Source organism: Nematostella vectensis, chromosome 10 (assembly GCF_932526225.1).
Source record: "Nematostella vectensis chromosome 10, jaNemVect1.1, whole genome shotgun sequence".
Lineage (NCBI taxonomy): Eukaryota > Metazoa > Cnidaria > Anthozoa > Actiniaria > Edwardsiidae > Nematostella > Nematostella vectensis.
In genome coordinates, this window is record NC_064043.1 from 9,168,864 (window position 1) to 9,187,306 (window position 18,443).

The 18,443-nt window shown below is 41.0% G+C and overlaps 1 protein-coding gene across 3 annotated transcripts; it reads left to right on the forward strand.

Moving 5' to 3' along the window:
• Nucleotides 1–39: 39 nt before the first annotated feature.
• LOC5513554 lies at nt 40–17,414 on the forward strand. 3 transcript variants are annotated; one of them, XM_032383102.2, is made up of 23 exons: nt 44–138; nt 520–636; nt 1,249–1,433; nt 1,932–2,022; nt 2,114–2,221; nt 2,990–3,198; nt 3,560–3,847; nt 4,791–5,382; nt 5,600–8,594; nt 9,019–9,194; nt 9,632–9,929; nt 10,016–10,202; nt 10,985–11,091; nt 11,330–11,355; nt 11,754–11,878; nt 12,077–12,184; nt 13,171–13,214; nt 14,294–14,348; nt 14,613–14,765; nt 15,107–15,223; nt 15,460–15,497; nt 15,795–15,843; nt 16,663–17,414. In XM_032383102.2, the coding sequence occupies exons 2-23, from the start codon at nt 594–596 to the stop codon at nt 16,822–16,824; spliced, it is 6,156 nt and encodes a 2,051-aa protein (XP_032238993.2). In that variant the 5' UTR covers nt 44–138; nt 520–593; the 3' UTR covers nt 16,825–17,414. The 3 variants fall into 3 exon arrangements, with proteins under 3 accessions (XP_032238994.2, XP_032238993.2, XP_032238992.2); XM_032383101.2 differs by having other exon boundaries at nt 47–138; nt 520–631; XM_032383103.2 differs by lacking the exon at nt 520–636 and having other exon boundaries at nt 40–138.
• Nucleotides 17,415–18,443: the final 1,029 nt, after the last annotated feature.

Here is an 18,443-nt window from a genome sequence, read left to right on the forward strand (position 1 = left end):
TCATGAGACTCGGCCTGTTCTCCCGGGATTTTAAAAAGACGGTCCACAGGACTACCATGTTTTAGAGGAGGAGGTAAAGCCAAAATGGCGGTCGAACCAAAGCGTGCGAGGCCTTTGGATTATGACACAAAATCTAAGGTAAATATCTACAGGTTATTCAATTTCTTTAACTTTTATAGACTAAGCAAGTTTCATTAGTAAGGTTCCGTTCCTGTTATTTGAGTAAAATATGCAATTCGTAGAGCTATTTCTAGTGTGAGTTTCCAAAACAATAACAGAACCGTCGAATCTAAGCGTGCAAGATAACACGTGCGCGCTGGAAAAGACAAGATATCGGTTTGACTGCATGTGAAAAGCAGGCGAAAAATACTATATAGCCATGTACATGTCTTAGAAATTGAAAACCCATACAATTTATATATTTTGGTTAATTTAACACAATGAGAACAGGTAAAACGTCTTTAAAACTTCCAACGTAAGAGATGCCGATGAAGTGTTCGATTGTGTTTTTTTTTGCAGGCCCAACACCTGCTAGCGGCCTACTCAAGTACCGTATTCGCTTGCGATCTCTCCGGTGATTCGCGATACATAAAATGCGATTTCCCTCAGTGCTCGGAGCACGGGGGGCGAGGCAAGGTTCTAAAATGTTTTATTCACCATATAATCTGGTGAAACCTGGTCATATATGTTTAATGTTTCTGTCCATGAAGGATTGTAAATGGGAGAAGGCATCCTGGTTGCTAATGCCCCCACCATTCCTTCATTCAAATGAGCTTTACCCTCTTCATTACCAACACCTATATTAGAATGACCATAGAAAAGAATATTTGGTTTGAGGGCTAGCCTTAGTCGTTTCATTTATTGGGGAATGGCCTTTCTGGGTTGGCAACTGCCTTCTTTTCCCCGTATGCACTAACTTCAGCCCTGACAATAACTGTATCAGCAACACAAATTGCTTCTATTGAAATCAAAATGACAAATTACTAAAGAACTGACATACACAAATATCAACACATGGATAGTAGAACTGACACCTACAGTAAAATGTGTCTGTATAAACTGGAAATCCTGGTCAAACAACATGCCCCTTGTTAACTGCACTTAATATATTTTCACATAAAATAAGACATGAAACACAGATCCCATGTTTTAAGTTTTAATTTTTGCTAAATTTTGTGAAAATTTGGCTAGTGGTTCTTCAAATCTTTTTGCCTGTCTCAAGCATCATTTTTCTGTTTGTTGTCACAGATAAACCATCCTGGATACTGAACACACTAAAAAATGTCAAGACACTTGAGGCCCATGTGGGACATGAGGTTGATAAGTACATGCAGACACAATCTGTGCCTAGTGATACGACAGCAGAAAGTAAACACATGCAAGAGAGCATTGAGATGCTGGAGACTGGGTCCTTACCTAGGGGTACCAAGAAGGTACAGACTATAGTGCTTGGTTGAGAGTGGGAATTTATTTATTTCATTATTGCTAAGTTTAGTTTTAATAGACAAGCTTGCATGAAAAAATTTTTTCGCAAAAGTCCATACAATCTGTGATAGATCGAATATATATAATCTCCAAGCTCAGTGTAATTTTCTAAGATGTCCATCACCCTAACACAATTTAGCTGCTTCTATATATTTTCAATACAATCCCACTCTTGTCATTTGTATTATACTTAGGAGTTTGCAGCCTACTCTGACATCCAATTTTGGTTGGACATCAACAACAACCGCAGAACAAACACTTTAGAATTATCTGCATGCATGAAATAGCAGCATGCACTAACCAGAAGCATACAGTTTGCTCCCCCCCCCTGCTCTTTAGTTTATCCTAAAATGAATACTGGTTGTTATCCATCTTTGTTGTAGTTCCATTTAAATAGACACTAGTCTCTTTCTGGTTCTCATTCATTAATCTATTTCTGGTTCAAGGTGTTGGCAGTGTTTAATATCAAGGATTCTCAGTCACAGCTTGGGGAGTGGATCTCTCTTTTTCTAAAAGCTGCACATACAATGGAGCAAGGTACTGTGTACTCTTAATAACACATAGCCCTCCAGTTTTTAACAGTTTATAGCCTTACACTGTACATTATATTTATCTCTTGTCTTCCTAGGACAAAAGGTCTGTGACTTTGTCGTGATCACTCAAAGCTTTGTAAGCCGTAAGGCATTGATGGAGTGCATCGCCAGATTAGGATTTCTCAAGGAATACTCACCACAAGGTAATGTACTTTATTGTTGGTGGGTCCTTACCTTTGAACTTCAGTGTTCTTAAGAAGTTTATATTTTCACCTGGTGGGAGGGGACATTCCACAAAACTAGACGAGGGTGATCGTCACATCTTTTAAGTTATAGAATTTTAAGCAACTGCCATCCCTTAGGGGCGTGAAGGATTTCTCTGATTTTGCTATCTCTTTGGGTACAAAATTCGGCCAACTGCTATTTCTAAGGGGGTGTTTAACATTCTGACTGAATCTGTTACCTCTTGAGGAATAAAAATTCTTTGACCACACTGAATTTGCTATCTCTTGGGGAAAATAATTTCTGTTCACAACGCCCAAAGTGCAATTCCTTAGGGCTAAAATCGATTTTGCCGACACCCACGTCTGTTTTTATCAGAGTCCCCCCAGCTATTTTCCATGTTTCTAACAGGTTGTTTTTTTGACAGGTTTAGAATATTCACAGGTTTTTCACATGTTTTGATTGCTTCATGTTTGCTTGGCAAAATCCCAATTATCCTGATCTTTTATACAGGTTTGAAATATCCACAGGTTTTTTATACAGGAAAATCATATGGTTTTCTCCAGAAATAAAGCTCAATGATTGCGTTTTGCTGATTATAAAATAATTTGTGGAAAAATGAGCTAATGACACTGTTTTCCATGATAAACACATCATTTGAACTGCCAAGGCCCACATTAGTGCAGTCAGCTGTACTCCAGAATACCTTTCCTTATAAAGCCCTTAAGATATTTTTTGTCATTTTTCAGTGGAAGTAATATGTGTACTTAGCAGCCACTCCAGCTCTCAAGGTCAAGTATTTTCCTGCACACCAACAGCTGTTAGTCACTCTTCAGGCTTTGAAGAGTTTTGCTCTCTTCATGATCTCGCCATGGCATGCCAAGACATCCTCGGCAACTCACTTGTTGGTCTACACATCTCCTCTTGTTTTACACTAAAGATGGATTGTTCACATGCAGTAAGTGAGAAAGTTATTTGCTTACACTAGAAAATAGAGCCCTCGACTCCAATTATGTTTGCTCTGGAATTATTACATCTATTCATAATTTGGTCTATTCTGTATATCTATGGAATGAAAACTTGCAAGGTTGTTTGGCAAACAATATTTGGTGATTGTACACCATTTTACACAATATAGGTTGTAAAAATGTTGTTCAAATAGCACATTAATGTCTGAAGAGCTCAACAAATGCTTTCATTTTAAATGTAGCTTTTGTGCTCTCATTCTTAGTCTTGTGCTTTTCCAAAAATAAAAATAGACTCCAAACAGGAGAGCAAGTATAATAGCCTAAAGCTTGTGTTTTATTTGCCCTTTCCAGGAATGGCCTGTTGCTGCATCTTGGTTGAAGACTAAGTTGAGGTGCGTATTATCAGGAAGCTGTAAAGAAGTCTATGAGACAGGATCCCAAGTGTGTGACCTCTACCTCTTGCTGGCAGCCATGATGCCATCTGTTACTGTTGGTTCCTGTGGATGGCAGTTGAAGGAAGCGGTGGGTCAGGCATGTGCGGAAGAGTACCCAGACCTTGCCCGTGAAATGGGACTGCAACTGATGGATCCAGAGCAAATTAATTTGGACTCATTGATGGTCCAAGGAACAGAGGATCAGGTTTGTGACTTGGCACAGTATCCAACTACACCCTAGGTTACTGATGGAAATACCTAGTGCCAATGCTTGTGATGTCTTTTATTCCAGATGGTAAACATTTCTATTAAAAAAAAAAACATAAAAATCCCCACTTTGTTATTGTGATGTGCCATCGAAAATAAAACGAGTCATAAACAGGATTGAACATACAGATTACAACAACTACATACAACAGTACATATTACAGGAAAAAATCAACTTGAATAACAATGACAACTCAAGTAATTGATAGTGCAGCACCCCTAAAACAACAGCATCACATGACACCCCAGCATCACATTCAATAGCTCGAATTTCATATTTTCAAAGGAAATGAGCGTTTTTTTACCAATATGTTGATACCAATATGTTGCATGCTTGCTTTACCCATTAGCATCTTGTTTGATCAATGTTCCTTATTACACTTAATTTTTGCGTCACTTTAATTTCTCGAATTTTGCGATTTTAAAAGATTTTAATTTCGCGAATTTCGCGATTTTAAAAGTGGCGCGAAAATTAGGATGCGAGAAAATTAAGTGAGTACGCAAGAAGCCTTTGGGGGAATATTGGCCGTTTAATAAGCTTTATGGAAACACCTTGTCTATTAAGTCATCTAATGTACATATAGTACGGTAAGGGGTTGAGTTGGACTTGTATTTATAGATTTTTATGAAACTAAATTATCCCACGCATCTTTTTGTTACAAATTGTGTCAGTTTTAATATTTACATGTAATCATTAAAACTAACACAATTTGTAACAGCACATTTTAATTCTACTTGTTTTGCTTGATTTTATTATCCCAAAATTGCGAAATCGCGAAAATAAAGTGTCGCGAAATATCGCCATCTCAAAATCGCGAAATTTTGACGTCGCGAAAATTAAGTGTGAAAGGTAACTAAAAGCAGTATATGTTGCCTTGTAGGTGACACCCCCAGGTCTTGTTGTTTCTGCCGTCCATATTGTCTTCCTGGTGTCTGAAGGCCATGCTATCCCTCAAGCCATCGCCAATGCCTTAGAAGCAAACCTGAGCATCAGAAAAGCCTCTGACATCCAATTCAACTATACAACCCTGCCAATCGCGATAGACCGCACATCCTCACTTAAGAGTAAATTCAATATTCATGAGAAACTGGATGGACTTTGCACTGACGGTAGCACCAAGTTTTTCTTTGTTGCTCTTGGTGCGGTTCTAGCAAACCCTAGCACAGGACTGGTGGATGTCTTCCGTGAATGGAGCTTCAGTAGAGGCGGAAATAAGTTATATGGGGTGCATTTTCAGGATATAAACTCTCTTCAAGCTTACTACCTGAAAACTAAACTAACGCAGGAGTCAGCATTTCGTGAGTATCGTGACGAAGAAGATCAGAGAATCGAACTGGAGCATGTGGCAGCTACAGGAATTGTAGGCAATGGGGACATTAAGCCTCATTATGCACTACCAGTGCTGCTATATCTCATTCACTTGGCGATTGGTGAGAATGGAAATAGGCTTTCTGGAAAGGGGATTCCTTCAGGTATGTTATGTTGCTCAGGTTAAGTTAGAGGCTCAAGTATTCCTCCACTAGTCCTAGGCTGTCCACAGTGTTCAATCCTAAATAGCCGTCGTTTGCCTATTTGATATCTAAACTATAAATCACAATCCTGTTTAAAATCTTACCTTATTGCAGTAGTCCCATGAGGATTACATGATGGTCGGGGATCATGAATTGTTATTTTTCTCTATGTGTCTAGCTGTCTACTCCAAGAAACCAGTTGGTCTTGGTAACTCTACTTGGACCTTAGAAGAGGTGTACATGGAGACAAGCTATGTGCTATCTGGTCTTTCTAGAAAGTCTTCCTTGCAGCTACTATCATCCCCAGCTGAGCAGGAACCACTGACTAAGACAGTGAGAAACAAACCAGGAGCCAAGGATGATAGTGCCCCGAAAGATAATTCCTGTAATAAACCTGATGGTAGTACAGGTGATTACCAGCCTTGGGTCAACCCAGGTAGCAAGCCTAGAAATTGTACTAACTCTCCAGGTAGTAAACCAGGAAATAGAACAGGGTCTTCGGGTAGTAGACCAGGAAACGGTAGTGGCCCTTTGGGTAAAAGACCAGGAAACGGTAGTGGCCCTTTGGGTAAAATACCAAGAAAATGTGCTGGCCCATCAGTTTGCCAAACAGCGAGTAGTTCTGACGTTGCGAATAACAGACCAGAATATATCTCTAGAAGTAGCACCCCTACAAAATCTGAAACAAACATTGGAAAGAAAAGCGAAAAAATTTCCACAAAAACTGAAAGTAACAAGTCGATATTGGAAAAGATTTCTTTGAATAGGCTGGATTTGTTGACGTTTTCTTCTAGAACAGTTAATCACCCATCAGGAAGTGGAAACACCAGAAGAAGTGAAAGAAACAGACATGTTCTTAGCTACGACCCTTCCATGTTCTGTTCAACACAGGAAGAGTTCTTGTTCAACCAGCAGATGTTCATGGACGACTCTAACTCGACGGACCGTCCCCCGTCAGGCGTTCTTGGTCGCTTAACTCGCACAGCCCAGGGATCAGAATTTGCAACTTATTCTGCTATTGGAGAGAGCAGCAATTCTTCTTCAAACTACGCTAGTTTGGCTTCTAGGATTATGCATGGAGACGATGTTCCTGGGCAAGACAATGACGGGTCTGTCTCGACAATCCACAAGTTACATAAAATTGAAGCTGAAGACGATGGAGTGGTATGGATAGATAAGTCCCAGCATGTCATAAGGTCTGATTCGTCTCGAGACCACAACGGTACGTCTCAGTTTTCTAGAGAGATAACACCAGAGGAAAGAGAACCAACGGTAGACACATTGTCAATAAGTGACCTTATTAAAGATGCTCTCCCTGTTATTAATAAATCCGGTGAAAGTCCTCTGTCTGTTTCGAATAAAACGGCAGGCGAAGTGTCGGCGATGGAAGTCATATCAGTCACAGAATCTTCAAGAAACTTGTCTGCGCCTCAACCGCCAGCGTCACGAAAACGAAACACCCAAATGTCTCAGAAGTCAGTTTCAAAGAAGAAGAAGAATAGTGGCAAAAATGGAGGCAAGTCATTAGAAGATAGTGATGAGGAGATAGACATTTGCTCAGAATGGGACTCGACATCTAAAGGATGTCAAGCTAACTTCCCTCCAGTCAATCGCAGTACTATGGTAAGGTTGGCATCCAGTGAGGAGAAACAAGACGGACAGAATACATCTACTCCTGAGGGTACAAGTTTAAATTCAAAGCAAACAAAACCAAGAAAAGAGGTTTGCATTTCTCCAAAGTCCAAAGAACTTAGTTCGACAACTTTAATCACGAAAAATCAACACAAGAAAAAAGAAAGCTCTGAGTCTCTTACGTTGCCACTAGGGGCAAGGAAAACTCCATTCAGCAACCAGTTCGTCAAACACCGTCCCGAAGAGTCCAAACAAAGAATTCGAAGCCCTAACAATTTAGACGACAGTGGCATTCAAGTTGAATCCCCGGGAAAACGGACCCCTTTCGAGGGCACTAAGGTTTCCACAAAGGCCAGTACCTCGAAAACGATTTCAGGGGGAAGCGTTAAAGTGTCTGAACCATCAAATGTTCTCCCACCGAAAGGAAGTACTACTGGTAGTTCAGGGGGAAGCACACCAAGTGTATGGGATGAGAGTGAAGATCTGCCGTTGATGGCAAACGTGGATGAGGTACTCGTGAAGCACTATATCCTGGACTTAACTGTAGACTTTGACGAGAAAGTGTTGCGAGGAAGTATTGTCCTTTTCCTTGAGCCTACTCATGAGAAAGCCACACAGAACACTTTCCAATTATGCCTGGACAGCACCCTGGTTAATGTGGAATCGGTAAGCGAGGTCTTTTTGCCTGACGACTTTAAGATTCCATTTTACTGTAAAAATAGTTCTAAGAAGTCGTCATCAGTTGCTACTGTTGATCAGGACGACGATGTCTTTATTGAATGTGTTACACAGAGAAAGAAAATACCTGAAGCTGTAATTGACCTCACCAGCGACGGAGATCCACAAACCCTAGACACAGCTGGTGAAGTGTCGGATCCGAACAAACCTGCTATGTCATTGTTTGAAAAACTGAAGAAGATATATAATGCCAGCGCATTGAAGAATGAAACAACAAAAGCAAACTGCCAGAGCGACCACGTCGTGTCTTCAACAGGGCAGCACACTGGAAGTAGTAGCACTGCCGTTTCAAAGGAAATGGTTTCCTCCATTCCATCACCGAAAGCAAATGTGGTGGTCAACTACAAACTCCCTTCATCAGTCGATGTTGATGGTAAAAGGTCTTCTTCGCCTGACGTGTCCTCTTCTGTTGGCGAACACTCTGAGTCAAACCCCGTCGACACCTCCACCTCTGTATTTGATAGGATATCTACCAAAGAAAATGTAGCGTCCCACGTGTCTAGACCCTTGGGAGGCAGTACTAGTCCTTCACCTTTTACCAACAAAAGAACTTCTCCAGGTCTCAACGAAAGCCCAATGAAAAAGGCCGAGCTCTGCCGTCGACGTGGACTCCTGGATTTCCTGGATAGCCACACACATGGTCCTCTGCCGTACAAGGGGCTGGCGTATTCGGTGTACGGCTGGTGCATCAGGGTTTGGAAGGAAGGGGCTAAAGGCAAGGCGTGGCCACGGTGTGTGGTGATCAAATATCACACAAGTCCAGAGGGACAATCTCTCAGTTGGGCCACGGATCAAGATGGAAGGTGGGTCAAATAAGTAAGGGATAAATAAGTTACCTCTAATAAGCTGTCACCCCCTTTTCCTTGTCAGCCTCGTAATATTCCCCTCCATTTAATGTCCTGTCAGACTTTTGTCTTATTTGTTTTGTTTTAATTAATTTTGTTTTGATTTTATTTATTTGTTTTAATATGTTTGCCATGTTTCTTGCTGACCATTAAAGAGGTTCACAGTCCGTTATATGCTTTGTTCCTTGTAAAAATATATTTAATTTTCGGTCGCGACGCCAACGAGCTATCTTTTTTATATTTTTATTTTATTTTGCCGGTTCTGTCTGTTTTCCAATATGTTTCCAGTTCCCAGTAAAATTGCCATTAATTTGCGTGTTCCAAAGACAGACAGAGCTTATTTAACCAAGACATAAAATCTGCCCCATTTTCTCGTCACCAGGCCATGCGTCTTCTCTCCCGGTGCGTACATAAACAACCGCTCCCTGATGCCTTGCCAGGAACCCCCCATTGCCATGTCAACCTGGCAAGCTGCCATTCACGTGCCTCATGGTTGCATGGCTTTGATGAGCGGGAACCCGGTCACCATGGAAACAACAGCCACCGACACTGACAAAGGTAGGTATTGTACCGTGCCAGTTTTGATGACCAAAAAGAATAACTTTGGAAGGTTCTTTTCATCCTTTATTTCTGATGATCACTGCTACTGGAATAACATTGTTTCATCATCGTCATAATCAGTGGCATCATCACAACTACCGTACACGTTTGTTTATCGTGTAAAACAACATTTGTTTTTCACATCTCTTTAGAAGACCACCGCCAGGATCACTAGCTTAATTTATTAGGAAACCCCTCAGTTTATTTCATGATGTCCGTCTGCTGTTTAATCTTATGCTCAGGGCATTTCACCTTGGCACAGAGCAATGCTTATTTTAAAAACTGAGTCAGAGGACCATGATGTCTTAATTTTTCGCTCGCACAGCAATGACGACCGAATACTGTTATACGCGTTGTACGCATTTATATTCTAACTCTTACCCGTTTCCCTCTAGTAACCTTTTTGTTCGAGATGGACGTCCCTCTACCCTGCTCCACCCTAGCAATGGCGGTGGGTTACTTTGAGAGCATGGAGGGCCGTAGCGCCATATGCCCAACTAAGGATGGTCCAGCGGAGCCTGTGGAGTGCCGCATGATCGCGGTGCCAAGCATCATCGACAGGGCCTCGGACGAGCTGCTATCTTACGTGCCTGGGTTTATTGAGGCCTCTTGCGAGCTCCTGGGCCCTTATCCGTTTTCAAGACTTGACCTTTTGATATTACCGAAGTGCTTTGCTTGTATGGGACTTAAGAAGTAAGTAATGCTTCTGATTGACATGAAATAGCGCTCAGCGTGATTGGATGTTTGCATGAACTCATCACGTGCATCTCCTTCCCCAGCCCAAACTTGGTCTTCCTGTCCCAGTCTGTGCTTGCCGGTGACGGTAGCATCCGGGTTCGTGTCGCGCACGAGATTTCTCACGCCTGGTTTGGGCTGTTGATAGGCGCGAAGGACTGGACTGAAGAGTGGTTATCTGAAGGCTTTTCTACGTATATCGAGGAACGGATCCAAGCACGAGCGGAGAAGGTAAACCCCGGATGTGCGAAGAAAAAGAGTGTTGTTAATCCCGGTTTCTTACCAAGAGCTATAAAGTAAAATGAAGTCTTGTTTTCCGTCAAAGACATATTGGACTGTAAAAACATGTCACGTTTCAATCTACTGTGTGAACAGATACAAATGAGAGTGTTAAGGGTGTAAAAGGGGGTTGAAAGAGATGATTACATTAAGGCAGAGTAGCGCGTGTATTGTACTATTTACCTTCAACCTTCTTTACTAGCAGCAACTTTCAAGAATGCCAACCAACCACTCCTTCCTTATTGTTTATATTTGAAAATATAACGGTCTGCTTGCAAAGAAAAAAAATTCAAAATATCCATCTGAAATTAAAGTCTAATGCTTCATGAACACTATTGGCTTAAAAGGTTTTTCCATTTCTTGATTGGTTAAGCCGATGGAAATCTTTGTTTGACTCGTGTGAGGCGCGGGAAAGTAAAATGGCGTCGTGATAGGCTTTTTGCAGCAAGACAGTCTTGTGATGGTTCTTTTACTTAGAATGAATGGACACCAAGATTCTAAGAGAAAATCATGACTGGAGAGTAGGCAAACGTTTTTTTTTTTTAGAAAATTGCCGAGGTGCTCAACCAAGATACGGCCATATTCTGGGCGATCTGTCCCAGTTATTTGGAAAGAGGGAAACAAATCACAAACCAATCACTTTTCTGAGATTCATGCTCTTCAGTAAACTACGGACAGATGAGCTGCAAAAGGCCTATTAACATACTTAGAGTGTCTTCGTCGTTTTTTTGTAGTGGTCGAGTGAGACAGACAACTCACTGAGAGAATTACGTCAGTTGTTGCGGTACCGTGCCCTGTCGGCAGAGATGGACGAGACGGACGAGAATCTACAGTGTCTCAGGTCAGTGTCTTTGTTTATCCTGCTTGGACTTCAGGGACAACGACGTTATACTTGGTGCAATGCCCCGTATATTCAAATAAACACGTGGAATGTCAAGGTGGAATGTCTTCGATGTTTCTATTTTGCCTGGATTTCGGGAAATATCCCTTACCCGCGGGTTTCAACACAAACTTAAAATCGATCTTTATTCACACTCACCTTTTCATAGTTATTGATTTATTTTCATTTTGTTTCGCAGAATCAAGACCTCGAAATCTTCCTCGGGTAAGCAGATTTACTCCCGGATTTCTTATAGCCTTTGCCCTTGCCATTGTCCTTTCAAGCTCTACTACACTAGCCTGAATCAAAGTGTTGTAAAAGATACAATAAACCCTCTGGCAGTGACCACCCTCAGTGCTTATCAACAATACACAAGGGCGCACTTGATTTTGAGCCTAGCTCTGTTACGCCTTACGCACCAGTATAACTGATGAAAGTTAGAAAAGTACAAAAGTACTTTATGGCACTCGTTGGACACACCCAGTTTAGAGTGGAAAAAATGCTGGCTCCGCTTTTAGGCCGTGCCTAAATCTATATATTAACTGTTGCTTTTCCATCACTTCTATCACTTTCAAGTTTTCACAAATGTGTATCGATCGCTAATAAATTATTTGTCCCTACAGCTGTTTCAGCAGCAGAGGCCATCAAGCGAGCGTCGCTGAGTCCTAATGAAGAAGCCAAGCCTTTCACGGTGGTCAAAAATGGTCAGATCTGCTCCAAGAAGTGGACCCAGGTTCATTACCTAAAGGTAACTCGCACTAAAGTCATTACGTTCGGGTGTTTCGTATTTTGTAATAGTTAGTGAGAACATCCTGGCTCTGTCTTTAAGAAAATTGGTGCTATTATCTTCTTACCTGTCTAGCGCTCTTTTTTCCACAGTATTTCTTACATATAACTTTTAGGGCTATTTTCGGCGACTTACTATCCTCTATTTTTGTCCGTTTAGGGATACTTCCTGCTGCACCACATGGCAGCGATGGTGGGTTTGGAAAACTTTGAGCGCTTCCTTTATGAATATGTCCAGCACTATCAGGGCCAGCTTGTCACATCAGAGGTCAGTAAATAATCCTAACACTCCACCCGAAGTTTGGTTAAGTCTTAAGGACAACTTGCTTATGCAGGGAGGGGGATGTGTAAGCTCTGGGTGGTTTGTACTGTGGGAAATGTTGACTCAAAGTTGCTAGTGCCGAAGGGATGGACTGCTAATGTAGAAAGGGTAGGCTGGTTTGGGTTGTCACTTCAGAGACAGATAAGTCTTTTGGAAAGACAGCGAGAAATGATCTATTCTAATCACTTATTTGGGAAAGTTTTTGCGATATTTCAGATAAAATTGGTGAATGAAATATAAAACTTTGTTTTTAGATAGTTATTGTAAGACGTCGTCACTTCAATGGTCTTCCAATGTTGAATGTAAACAATAGCAAAGGTTTGGCTGACTAGGGCTCTTTAAATAACGCACCTGTATCGGAGCAAAGGTTTGGCTGGCTAGAGCTCCTTAAATAACGCACCTGTATCAGAGCAAAGGTTTGGCTGACTAGGGCTCTTTAAATAACACACCTGTATCGGAGCAAAGGTTTGGCTGGCTAGAGCTCTTTAAATAACACACCTGTATCAGAGCAAAGGTTTGGCTGGCTAGAGCTCTTTAAATAACGCACCTGTATCAGAGCAAAGGTTTGGCTGGCTAGAGCTCTTTAAATAACACACCTGTATCGGAGCAAAGGTTTGGCTGACTAGGGCTCTTTAAATAACACACCTGTATCGGAGCAAAGGTTTGGCTGACTAGGGCTCTTTAAATAACACACCTGTATCGGAGCAAAGGTTTGGCTGACTAGGGCTCTTTAAATAACGCACCTGTATCAGAGCAAAGGTTTGGCTGACTAGGGCTCTTTAAATAACGCACCTGTATCAGAGCAAAGGTTTGGCTGACTAGGGCTCTTTAAATAACGCACCTTTATCATGCTGTGCAGCCCTGATTTGCAGTGCGACAGTCACGAATGCACAAAGGAGGCTAGAAATTTGTTATTACTTATACGTTTGCAGGATTTCTTCCAGTATTTTGTCTGCAAGTTCCCCAACGTCTCACAGTAAGTTCTCTCTCAGCTTTTTACAAAATCTCTAAGCATTTCAGATGCGACTGACTTGTTCTTATAAATATACAGATACAGACTGTTTCTAGCAGTTTACTATCACGAGTGCGAGTTAGTGTATAAACACTGTCACTTATACCGCGACGCGCTCTACTGTGGCCACCAGGTTCTAAGAAAAGACACCAATGAGCATGCGAGCATCTCAGTTTAGCCAATGAGCATGCGAGCATCTAAGTTTAGCCAATGAGCATGCGGGCATATTATTTTAGCCAATGAGCATGCGAGCATCTTATTTTAGCCAATGAGCATGCGAGCATCTTATTTTAGCCAATGAGCATGCGAGCATCTCAGTTTAGCCAATGAGCATGCGAGCATCTCAGTTTAGCCAATGAGCATGCGAGCATCTCAGTTTAGCCAATGAGCATTCGAGCATCCTAGTTTAGCCAATGAGCATGTGAGCATCTCAGTTTAGTCAATGAGCATGTCAGTTAAGCCAATGAGCAAGCGAGCATCTTAGTTTAGCCAATGAGCATGCGAGCATTTAATTTAGCCAATGAGCATGCGAGCATCTCAGTTTATCCAATGAGCATGCGAGCGTCTCAGTTTAGCCAATGAGCATGCGAGCATCTCAGTTTAGCCAATGAGCATGCGAGCATCTGAGTTTTAATTGACAAGAGCTTCATACCCAGGATTATTCCATCGTTGTCTGATGTGCACTCAAGCAATTCTTTGCCTCGCTTGTTGGCCAGTGAAGCTCATACCAGTATTTTTCCAACGTTCTCTGATGTGCACTCAAGCAATTCTTTGCCTCGCTTGTTGGCCAGTGAAGTTCATGCCAATCAGATAACACGTTCCTCGCACCGTCATTGGTTTTAATCGGTTTCCTTCACAAAACTGTCAAGGTGGCCCCGCTAGCGCGCGTCGCTGTAGTGTATAAATCAGTAGTGTATAAAGCAGTCTAAGACTGCTTAGACTAATAAAAACACATACAATTATTATGTATTTCTTTTTACCTCTAAACATTTGCCTGTATTGACTGTTCTGTATCACTTATCACGAATTCTCTCCGTATAAAGGTCTGTGAAAGATGAGTTTTTCCTTGAGTGGCTCGAGTCCCCTGGGTTGCCAAAGGTGAGATGAAAACACGAGTTGATGGTTCACACGTTGCTGATGTCTGTGCAAACGGCCAGACTCGCAGGCTGACACAGACACATTCAGTCTTGTCGGTAGTGGGATTTCGGAACAGTAACGAGACGAATTTTGAAATCCTTAGAATGTCTAGAAATTGGTTATGGGAGTTAACTTCTCGTTAAAGTGGCCCACTATGTCCACGTCTACGATTCGCTGACTGGAAATGAGCTGTTCGATAATATCGATATTTATTGTTTATTGCAGTGCCTGCGTAGTAAAAAGTTTAACGTGAAGGAAAATGCCCTGATCGCAGCAGCGCTGAAGCAATTCGAATTCTGGCGTAAACAGGACAACATCAACAAGCGGAACAAAACGATGAATATTAAGCGCCGTAAGCAGCCAGAAGCCGAGCCGCTGGTGAGGGGCTTTCAGTTATCAACACTAGGAAAACTATAACCAGGCCATTTTTACCTCGCCTTTAGTGCAATCATTGTCGTCTTCACCATCGTCATTGTCATAATTATCATCATCACACCATTACCATTTTCACAATCATCTACATTCTCATCATTTTTTCATTATCATCATTATGATTATCATTGCCATCATTATCACCACAATCTTTGTCTCTTTCTTCGTCGTTAACATAATCTTTGCCTTTTTTTACCATCATCTACATCCACTTCCTCTCATTATCGTTATCGGCAGCAACAACACGGCAGTATGAACCGTAATAATTATCATTTAACCTTTGTCAGGAACACTCTGAACAGATTGTGTTGATGTTGGAGAAACTGGTAGAGCGAGATGCCTTGATGCACACGACGCTACGACAGCTCAACAGATGCTACAACTTCAGCACAAGGAATTGCGAGGTAAAGATGATGTGTGTGTTGGGAGATCAGGCTGAAGTCATCTCATCTCGCCATAATCTTGGGACACGATGAACTATGGAAAACTCCCGAGTACAGTACTTGCTCCATGTCCAAGGAGAGAACTGTATGGCAAAGTTATAATGCAAAAAAATGTCGCTTTAAACCTTCTTTCCCTAAAAAAACTTAATGGTGCGTTTCTGCTGTAACACGATTCCTGTCTGTGTTTTGATCTTCAGATTCGCCACAGATGGTGTGAGCTGGTTGTGAAAAACAAGTAAGTGTCATCTTTACATCTTTTCTCCTCTTTGATTTTACGTGAATTTCCTATAATTTTTTTTTATTATGATAAGAGTACATTGTGATGGGTGTATAGTATTTGTATATTCGACTCAAATGGAAAACCGTTTTGATTCAGATGGACAATATTACTCCCTTATTGGCGTCGTATGTTGTTTGAGTGCTGTATCAAGATAGGCTGATAGACTGAGATCTTGGGTGAAATGAACCTGAAGAATTGCGCATTTTTAAACGAATTATGCGATTATACTCCCGGATTCTTTTTACTCCCCAGGTTCACGCCTTTCCTAGATGATGTTAAGCACTTTCTCATCGAAGACCAGGTATTGGGGTTATTTTGTATTTTTTTCTGAAGTCTTATATATAGCAAGACTTCCTTAAGCCCTGGCCGTGCTAAATGCCAATCAGCGCAAGTGTCGCACGTTTTGCATTTGCATCTTAAGTTACAAGTTGTCCAAAAATTGTACTTGTTTTTACAAATTTGCGTTGAATTGCGTCCACCTACGATGTAAGTCGTATCATTTGTTCTTTTTTCTAGGCCATGGGGATCTATGATCACATGTTCTTTGCCATAGGCTACGGGGATCTATGATCATGTGTTCTTTGTCATTGTCTATGGGGATCTATGATCATGTGTTCTTTGTCATTGTCTATGGGGATCTATGATCATGTGTTTTTTGCCATAGGCTATGGAGATCTATGATCATGTAATCGTTTTCATTGATTATGGGGATATATGATCATGTGTTTTTTGTCATAGGCTATGGAGATCTATGATCGTGTGTTCTTTATCATTGATTATAAAAAATATATAATTATGTGTTCTTTGTCATAGGTTATGGAGATCCATGATTATGTGTTCTAAGTCATTGTAAATGGGGATAAATGATCATGTGTTCTTTGTCATTGATTATGGGGATAAATGATCATCTGTTTTTTGTTATTGTCTATGGGGATCTATTATCATCTGATCTTTGTCTTTGTCATTGTCTATAGGGATATATAAGACCGTGTGTTCTTTCTTTTAGGGTATGGGGATATATGATCATGTGTTCTTTGTCATTGTCTATCGGGATCTATAATCATCTGTTCTTTGTCATTGGCTGTAGGGATATTATAAGACCGCGTGTTCTTTCTTTTAGGGTATGGGGATCTACCTGTTTGGGGAACTGATCATCTCTGGTCAAGCAAGGCAGCGTGCGATGGCCGAGGAGGTCTTTGAGCAGATTGGCGCAGAGATGGATCGCTGTACCTATCAGACGGTGTCCGATATGATACGAGGAAACAGCTCCTCGGACTCGTAGCACATCGGTAATCCAAAGGTCGCGAGAACCTTGTCCAGCTGTGATTTGATCAAAATTGTCTGTACAGGCTACAAGTGTCACGAAGGCTATTGATCTAAATGCAGCCCATTAATTGCTCGCAAAAACTCGAAAAATCGTCTGTTTTGCTTTGGTCAGCGACAACAGCTACGCTCATTTCTCACAATAACGGGGCGTAATAATCCACAATTGCAAAAGATCGTACTCGCTGGGCTACCTTTCATTTTTTGTATTTCAGTTTCGCCGGGGATTTATTGTTTGTCCGTAATGCCGTATTTCCGTGATCGCGGTGTGTCCGGAAGGTGAAGAAGATGACTCTGTGCTTGTTTCGATTTGGGTTTAGTATAACCAAGGATTCGATCCTGATTTTGTAGAAACTGATATTTGTTCGTGGTAAGAGTTTGTTGTATTTTCGACTCATAGGAACTGAGATTTGTGACGGATTCAGATTATTTAAAAGGGTGTTTCACAAGCCATCAAATGTCTGAAAGACGATTCAAATATCTGAATTATAATTCTATTGAACCTACCAGAAACACCGCCAATGAGATTAAAATGTCGTCTTTACTCAATTATCTTTTATACAATTCCATTATAAGACACTATACCTTACTTGCGTGACAGTTATCAAAATCCCACTACTACAGTGGAGCCTTAATATGGGCGTGGAACCGAAAAATTGCATCGTTATATCGAGATGGTTTCCCATATCTGTTATGGTTGGCGGAACCACAAATCAAGATCGTTATATCGAGATGGTTTCCCATATCTGTTATGGTTGGCGGAACCACAAATCAAGATCGTTATATCGGGGTTCCTGTGTACAAGGGAAGATGATTTGATGTTACCTCCAATGACATGACGGAATAACCTTGAAAACGCGCAATTCCACATAGAGAGAAGACCCAATTTCTTACAATGGCTATAGGTTCCTTGTATTACGGACTGATTTTCAAAATACAAATAACGTGAGGCCGAAGTGCACATAACCAGATTTTGGCTTTTTAAGGTAATTTTTCCTTGGTCATCATTGCCCTGTGTATCAGTTCAGGGACGAAAAGCTCAATTTCAATGAGACTTTACAAAAAGTCGCATCAATTTAAAAAAGTCGCACTTGATATTTTGTTTGCTATAAGTTTCTAAGTACTCAGAGAAATTCTCCGCCTTATTCGATGTGAAATGGGCTTATTTGAAGCGTCACGTCATGTTTTTCCGTCATGTCACCTCCAATACAAAAGTCATGCTTGTCGAGCAACTATGTCTTTAAAAGTAATTTGGTTATAAGTGATAAATTTATTGTGGGGATTTTCTAAAACGAATTTCGATGGAGGGGTTATGAAATACTGTTTGCACTCAAAGATGTAAAATTTTGTGAAATTGGTATGGTAATTGTTATGATAATAGATGGGTTTTTAAAAAACCCAAAGGTTTCAGTTGAAGAGGTAAATACCCTAAAACTGTTTCGCGGGTTTTCGGAAGCCATTCGGACACAAGGAAAGATTTATAAGATCTTTAGTTTCTCAAAAAGCAAAACTGATAAGAAAACAATAAGGATTTAAATAAAATGTGATATTTATTGATGTTGTAATTTACATTTGCCA